Source organism: Nestor notabilis, unplaced genomic scaffold, assembly GCF_000696875.1.
Source record: "Nestor notabilis isolate BGI_N333 unplaced genomic scaffold, ASM69687v1 scaffold23692, whole genome shotgun sequence".
NCBI classification, from domain to species: Eukaryota; Metazoa; Chordata; class Aves; order Psittaciformes; family Psittacidae; genus Nestor; species Nestor notabilis.
In genome coordinates, this window is record NW_009917305.1 from 1 (window position 1) to 8,229 (window position 8,229).

Here is an 8,229-nt window from a genome sequence, read left to right on the forward strand (position 1 = left end):
CAGATTTCCCAAGCCTATGAAGTGCTGTCGGACCCGAAGAAGAGGGATCTGTATGACAAAGGAGGCGAGCAGGCCATCAAAGAGGGTGGCTCCGGTGGTGGCTTCGGGTCACCCATGGATATATTCGATATGTTCTTTGGCGGCGGTGGGAGGATGCAGAGAGAGAGGCGAGGTAATGTGCCATTTTCCGACACTTTCCCGGGCTTTACAGTGTGATCCCTGCGGTACGCAGGATCGGAGACTCGGAGAAGAATGCTGGAGACGTAAGGCTTTAAATAGCGTTAAAGTGCAATTACAGGCTTGATCTCAAAATGGGAGAAAACGTTGTCCCTAGTTCTTAACACCCGAAGCGAGCAGGGGAGGGCATTTGGTTCATATGGTAGTAGTTTGGTCTCTTGTGCATTGTCTCGTGTTAATAGCTAACGAGTTTCCGTGTTCGGAAAGCCTTTAGCAGAACCTAAGCGTAGCTGCTTATAAGCTGAATAAAAAACAGAACAGTGACATACCTTAAAATTATTTTTTAACTAAGTACCATAAGTGTAGTGTCTAAATGTGAATTTGCCCTTTCTTTGCACATGACTATGTCCAAATAAGATGGTCAAGTCAAATTCAGTCTATGAAGCTTTTTTGTTTTCCTGTGCTGTTCAGTGGCATTGAGTTGAAGCTGTAGTAGAATGTTGCTCAGAATTTAAAGTCCGGATTACTCACACTAGTGTTCGTTAAACTGGTTAAGAGTAGTGCTGACCCCGTAAGTTCCTATTGTATACCTAGTAACAAAGGGAAGTAAAAAGAGTTTGTATCAGAATATTACAGTGTAGTATCACAGTGTTACTGGCAAGCCAGAACTTGGTATCCTTTACAAAATTAAGCTTGCAGTAGTTAAAGTTCTAATTAATTCCCAAGTGTACAAATATAACTAATCGATTCAGTTTCCGTAAAATCTTCTGGTGAGAGGAGGAAAGTACTTTGCTGGCGCTGTACAGTGTCTCCCACTTCCTTGTAGGAGACATCTTCAGTTACTTTGTTAAAACTGAAGTCCTATATTGTAGAACTTAAAGTTCTACATGTTTTAGTTTTGTTACTGGCTTTGAGTCTGAATAATCTCTTGACGTTCTAACAGAGAAACATTGCTGACAAAGCCATTAGAATTGTAACCTAATCCAACACCAAGTAGGAAGGCACTACTGATTAATACTAGGAAAACAAGACAAAGCTATATTAAAACAGGATGTTGAAGCTCACAGGCTCAGTTTATCATGCCTTAAGCGTAGTGACATGGGAAGTTTTTGTTACTTGGAGACCGAACTTTCAAACTTGAGTAAGTATCCGTTTTCTCCTACAGGCAAAAATGTCGTCCATCAGTTGTCAGTAAGCTTAGAAGATATGTACAATGGTGCAACGAGGAAACTTGCACTGCAGAAGAATGTTATCTGTGACAAATGTGAAGGTAACAGAAAATGAAACTAAAGATAAGCTGCTTATAGAAATTTCGGGGGGTTTTCTGGTACCACGTAACCATCTGCCTCCAATTTTCACTCTCAGGTCGTGGTGGTAAGAAGGGTGCAGTAGAATGCTGTCCCAATTGCAGGGGAACAGGCATGCAGATCAGAATTCACCAGATCGGACCAGGCATGGTGCAGCAAATCCAGTCAGTGTGTATGGAGTGTCAGGGGCACGGGGAGCGCATCAGCCCCAAGGACCGGTGTAAGAGCTGCACTGGAAGGAAAATTGTCAGAGAGAAGAAGATACTAGAAGTTCACATTGACAGAGGTGAGATGTCTTACTAAGGTGAAGTGTTGAACCTGGATATACTGGCAGACTTTGCAGCCCTGAAGCAACTGCATGGTGTTTATTTGGTGGTAATACTGCTGAATATATATACAGTTAAATTGTCTGTTGCTGCCTTTAAAAAGCATGAGGCTTGTTTTCAGGGAAGGTTGGTTACTTCTCTGTTTGCATCTAATGCCTATGCATGTAACCAAGAATGAATTATGAAACCTTCAGTATTGTAAACAGTGAATGATTTTTGAGCAACCTCACAAACGTGAGTCTTGATCAGGTAGCTGGACAGATTAAAATGAAACTTGTCACTCTTTGGCTCTGTTTGCCTAATGAGTTTTCGCTGCCTTTAGGGAAACCCTGCAGACTCCGATCTCTTCTGCTGTGCTTCAGTGTGAAGGGGAACCAGGTCTGCTATAGAAATAGGGTGCAGAGACAGTGCTAAGCCTCTCATGCTTAGGACTGTTTGCTAAGCAACCCTGACAGTGCTGCACAGCACAGGTACTCTTTGCCTGGCAAAATGCAGCTCAAACCCTCACAGTGGTGGGAGAACGGAACAGTGTCAGTGACAAATGCATCTCCTGAGGAGGCTGCTCAGAAAACTGGTGGGAGAAGTCTCTGGAGTAGCGCAGCTTGTAAGACAGAGCAAGCTGTGACAAGCACGTGGCTTCTGCAGACTCGTGCCTGATCATCACCTGCAACTGTTAAATGTGGAAGCACACCTTATGCAATGAGTGGATTTAAATGGGAAAATGCTACAGTAAAATTAGATACGAGGGCTAGTAAGGATATGATACTGGCATTTTAAACAGGGAAATCACTGAAAAGAGGGTGGGGTTTTTTTCCCCATTTCTTCTGGAAAAACAGATTGTGAGCTAACATGAGGCAGCTAGAACTTACGGTAGAGAGACTTTTGTGTGGGTGAAAGGGTTTCTTAGATGACAGTTGCAGTCCCAGGGAGAGTGCTGCTTGCACTTGGCAGGCACTGAGATCATGTTTCATAAGTAGCTCTGCTGCATATATTTATAAAACTGAAGAAGTTGATTGGTCACTTGCTCTCAAAATGTACTTTGTACGCAGTGCTTCTGTTTTATATTTAGTGCTTGTGCATATAATGAATACTTTTTGATAATGTTTTGTTTAAGGACTTTATCTTGGCAGGTAGCTGTTTTGCACTACAGTTAAGCTTAGTGATCTTGAGATGTAATTCAGGTTGGAACCACTACAAACTGTTGGACATATAATGGGACTAAAAAAAATTATGAATGCTTTAAGGGGGTGTCCTGGTGTTCTAACTTAAAGATCCAGAGATGTCCTGGTACCAGCTTGTGCTTTTGAAAGTCTTATTTTATTGCTGTTTTTTTACTTAAAAACATGAAGAATCTTTCTTTGTTTCCTGTAATAGGAATGAAGGATGGTCAGAAAATAACATTCCATGGTGAAGGGGACCAAGAGCCAGGACTAGAGCCAGGAGACATTATTATTGTCTTGGATCAAAAAGACCATTCTGTCTTTACAAGGTAAAAACTCTGAAAGTCCTTTGTGTTAGCTCCCGAGATGCTTGTCCACATACTTCCTTGATTACCACTCACCTTTATTGACTGGAAATACCAGTAGATAGGAGCATATGGCTGGAACTCACCTGTGAGGTTGTTTGAGTGTCCAAAGGAGCGCACCAAGGTTTGCAGGCAAGGAATCCTGGTGTAAATAACTAGTCACAGCCACTTGTGTTGTACTAGCACAAGATACTCTTATGTTAGCTTTGGCAGTGGAAGGAGATGAAAGGCAAACAAAACCAGTTACAGTTACTAAGAATTTACAAAACCTGTACTTTTAAGAACTCTTAAAATATTGATTCTTTCTTTATAGATGTGAATATCTGTGATTATTTTCTTGCTCTCTAGAATAGCGTTCCATCACTTAGCTCAGAAAATTACCATTTAGTGTAGGCAGCTGCTCATTGCCCACTTGGCTTCAAGGCACAGAAAACTTCCAGTGTGTTCACTTCCAGCACATTCAGTTAGTTGTTTATGTCAAATACACTGAATGTATCAGTAATGAGTCCTGTCTGTTCCTTCTTGCGAAAGCAAAAATTACTCAAGCGGCATTGACTGTGTCTCCATTGTTTCATGTTACTGGACAGTGCTGCTTGGTGTTGCAAGCCTCCTGGTTTCCAGATACTGTTAGTGGAATAAAGTCTGTCCAGTACCTTTTGGTCTGATTAAAAGCAACACTGGTTGTCTTGCAGAAATGTGTTGCACTTTATCTTACTGCTTCTGTTCAGAGCAGTAACAGGGAGTCAGTGGATATAGAGAAAGCATTTGTCTCAACACCAACCGCTGGCATTGTACTTGTAAATAGGAATGGTGAATTAAAGGTTCTTAGGAAACCTGCTGCTGGTCTGCCTGAGTATCATGTATGGAGCTGAGCTCTGGAAGTTTGTGCCAGAACTCTGTGCCAAAGAACACTGAGCTCACAGGTTAAGAATCAGTCCTCTTCAGTTTGGATGAGCTTACTCAGCTGATTTTTATTTTTTTTTTTTTTTTCACTGAAACCAGATACAGAATTAGCTATGCCAGAGGGATAGTCTGGGCCAAACTGTTTGCATATGGTTGACTGGGACTTGAAGTCACAACTCTACTGGCATATTTTTGTCTTTCTGCCCACTGCCTTCAGTTCTACTGTCCTTTGATATTACTGGTCTTGGGGGGTTATGCAGAGGTTATGCTCTGGGACAAGTGGAATGTTCCCTCTCTCCTGTCAGAGTCTAAAATTAACTTTTCAAACCCAGTACCAGATCTACAGAAAGCCAGTGTAACAGAATCTAGCTGATGCACCTGAGGTATTAATCTACATAAAGGGAGAGTTTAATTGTCACATTGGCAGTGTTTTGAAGGTTGAGAGAACTTTTTTTCTGTAGCGGGGAAGAAACAGTGAAGTAAAACTGTGTGCAGCTGAGCCTTGTTCTACTTACTCCTGTTCAGTAAGCACTTCTACACTTTGGATAGGTGGACTTTGTCAGTAATGGCTCTTGGTGTGGATATCACTCCTGTAATTACTGGCTTGACGTGTTGCATCAATATTCACCATGTTTTATTTAATTGCCTGGGCTTCTATTAAAACTGCAGTTTTATTGTCCTTACCAAGCTAAATACTGAAGTTGGGTATGATGCTGTTACTGCTTTTCCCTCTCTGTGACTGTTTTTGATTGGTTCTGCCTTAGACGAGATGAAGACCTTTTTATGTCTATGGATATTCAACTGGTTGAAGCACTGTGTGGCTTTCAAAAGCCTATCACAACGCTGGATAATAGAACTATTATTATTACCTCCCATCCTGGTAAGTGTTGGTTTGCTATCTGTTAGAAGTCCAAGCATACAATGAATGTAAGCTGGAAATCTAAAGAAACAGAAACATCCCATCTTGATGTACAAGGGATGTGTGCTGGCGTCAGCTTTTTTCCCTAGTCTTTGTAGTGCAAAACTTCAAGCAAGTAAAAGGATTTTTGGATAACAGTCAGCAGTAATTTTCTCTTTGCGTGATATAGTAACAGACCTTACCTCATGGACATACTCGTATCTTGAGGATACCTCATGAGAATTGAAGGCTATGGGTCCCTGAAAACCACTTTTTCAGTCTTGGAACTGATGGAGCACTTAATACATTTGTAAGTATGCTTCCTTTGGGAAGCATAACAAGGCTACAGGAACGTAATGTAGACATCAACCCACTTTCCTATTCAGAAGTTATGAGGCAGTAAGTCCCTGTTAGACTACTACATATTGCTGTAGCTGTCTTAACCACAGTGTAGAAGGTTACGTAAGTATTAAAGGGAGTTGAAACTAAAACTGCTTCTGTTGTCTGCATAGATTTATTTTTTATTTTTTTTTCCTTCTTGTCTTTTTTTAGGCCAGGTTGTCAAGCATGGGGCTATTAAGTGTGTGTTGAATGAAGGAATGCATATGAAAAAGGACGTCTGATCATAGAATTCAGGGTAAGTGGATCAACTTCCATGGCACAGTTCAGCACTGAATATCCTTCTGAAATTTAGTCTCTAAGCATTACCTCAATCAAGAAAAGAGCAATTACCAGATGTCCTTCCTTGGTATTTGTTTTTGTCGACAGTGAGAACATGTAATCCATCAAACATACAGTTCAGAACACTGTGTTGAAAGTACATTAGGTTCCAGGAGAATTTCTTCAGTTACTTTATGAGTTTTCATTTGCTTGGCATGTTCCTTAATTCTTCCATCCACTAGGAAGGATGGATTAGTAATATCCCCTGTGCTGGAGCAAAGGAGTAGGCTGGAAAGCGACAGTTTGCTCTCTGGAGAGAAGCTATTGCTGAAAGCTGTGGCAGCAGGCTCTGCCTACTATGGATTTAGGGCAGTGTGATGTTGCTATATCCTGTACTTCTGGGGTGATTCCATAGGGCATCCTGAGGCAGAAGAAATGTTGGATAAGTCTTGGTCAAGTTGCCATGTTAGAAGCTAACTTCTTGCAGGCAGTAAAAAAGAGAAAAAAGCCTAGTGACTCAGATTTGATTTTATATTTAAGCACTTGGTTTAAGTCATCTGTGGTGATAAAGGTCTCCTTGGCAGATAATTGACCTATAGTGGGGTGTTAAAAAGCCAATTCAGACAGACTTGAGTAACCCCAGTTCTTGATGATTTCAGGTGAACTTCCCAGAGAGTGGCTTCCTCTCTTCAGATAAGCTGTCCTTACTTGAAAAGCTGCTTCCTACAAGGCAGGAAATAGAAGAAACTGAGGAAATGGAACAAGTGGATTTAGTGGACTTTGATCCCTCTCAAAAAAGAGATCACCACTATAATGGGGAAGTCTATGAAGATGATGAGCATCACCCTAGAGGTGGTGTTCAGTGTCAGACATCGTAAATGGGCCAGTGAATAACTTGTGATGCTTGTTTTGTATGTGTTAGTGGATGAGTGAAGGACTGCAAGCAGTTCACCCTCACTTAACTGCTACCTGTCGGTCTATCCAGCCATAGTTGTTTCTAAGAACATAAATAAACTAAGCAATTAAACTGACTTGGCAATTTGTATAAAGCTCCAGGATGCAAGTTCAAATGAAGTTGATTGCACTTCACCCCTGCCTCTTGGTCAAGGAAACTCCCTTACCTGCTTGTCTTCTATTCCAAGCCTTTGTAATTCATGTATGTGTGCAATTGCCCAGGCTTAAACTAAGATTCTGTGATGTTTCTAGGAATTCTAGATCTTAATACTCTGTTAAAGTATGCACAAGTACTTATAATTCATAGTAAGATATAGTTAAGTTTTGTACCAGTTAGGATAATATGTTAATGTTTTGGGCTTGTACTGGTGTTTGTTAAATGGGGATTGGCTTTAATGCAACCACGTAATATATGAAGCTGACAAGGATGTGGTCAATCTTCACAGGCCCATTAAAATCATGTGATTCACAAGCTCCCTGATGCTACTGCCCTTAAGGTCAAATAGTCCCTTCCTTTACCAGCTTCAGTCCTGACCTTGGAGCTAGATGTGAAGCTTGCATTTTGGTTCATCACTGACTACTGTTTGGCTGCTCTCCTGCACCATGCTGTGTATAGAGCCAGTGGTTGCTCTGCTGCTGCAGGAGCTTCCTTTGCTACCATGCATGAGCAAAACCCTCCAGGCTTTATCAGCACATGCAGAGTTTGGAATCTTTCAGCCTGCTGGCATGTGAAGCTTGACTTCTACCTTGCCTACCACAGTTGGGTGCTCCTCCCTCAGTGGTGTGTCCTGGAAAGCAGTACCAGCCCTTGTTGGTGGGCATATGTGATCTTGCAGGGGAGAGAAATGGTGAATACAACCAACTGATGCATCTAGGATGTTCTGGAATTAATGTATTGTGTGCATTATTTTAAGCTGACTCTTGAAATTTCTGTATGAATGTTCTAATTATTGTAGATGAAGCATTTCCAATATAATTACAAAATCGCTCGCTGCCTCTTTTCTTAGACCAGATGTTGGTTTAAAGACACCACCCCCTTCATTTCAGGCAGTTATGCACATAAAAACCCTAGCAAAAAAAATTCCTTCACAAAATATGCTGAGAAGACAGGTCCAGATTTAACCTCTAGCATGGTAGTTTGGTCTTGTTCTGCCATCTGGCTTGGGACAGAGCTTATGCTTTTCATGCTGCTCTGAAGCAAAAGTGTCACAAAGAAAACTCTTTTCTTCCTGGAAATAGCTGCTACAGGACAGTATGTGTGTCCTAACTTGAGTATCTGGAAACTGTTAGCCTTAGAAAACATCTCTAGCTATTGTGTTACGGGTTTCATTTTATAAAGACATCTGGTAGCGTGGGTTTTGAACCTCACATGTAGTTCCCTTTCAGGTTCCTACAGAGTAGCCATGCCCTGTATGTTTTGACCACTGGGGGGGTTTTGTTTATTTCTCTCTTTGTCTCAAGCAGGCATGACATCCCTGT

The 8,229-nt window shown here is 41.4% G+C and overlaps 1 protein-coding gene across 1 annotated transcript; it reads left to right on the forward strand.

Annotated features, from left to right (window-relative positions):
• Positions 1 to 6: 6 nt before the first annotated feature.
• On the forward strand, positions 7 to 7,092 carry DNAJA1 (DnaJ (Hsp40) homolog, subfamily A, member 1). Its single transcript, XM_010009166.1, is given in 8 exon segments — positions 7 to 172; positions 1,343 to 1,447; positions 1,543 to 1,770; positions 3,185 to 3,299; positions 5,003 to 5,118; positions 5,689 to 5,736; positions 5,739 to 5,773; positions 6,456 to 7,092. Coding segments are annotated over 8 exon segments (924 nt in total). The 5' UTR covers positions 7 to 114; the 3' UTR covers positions 6,675 to 7,092.
• Positions 7,093 to 8,229: the final 1,137 nt, after the last annotated feature.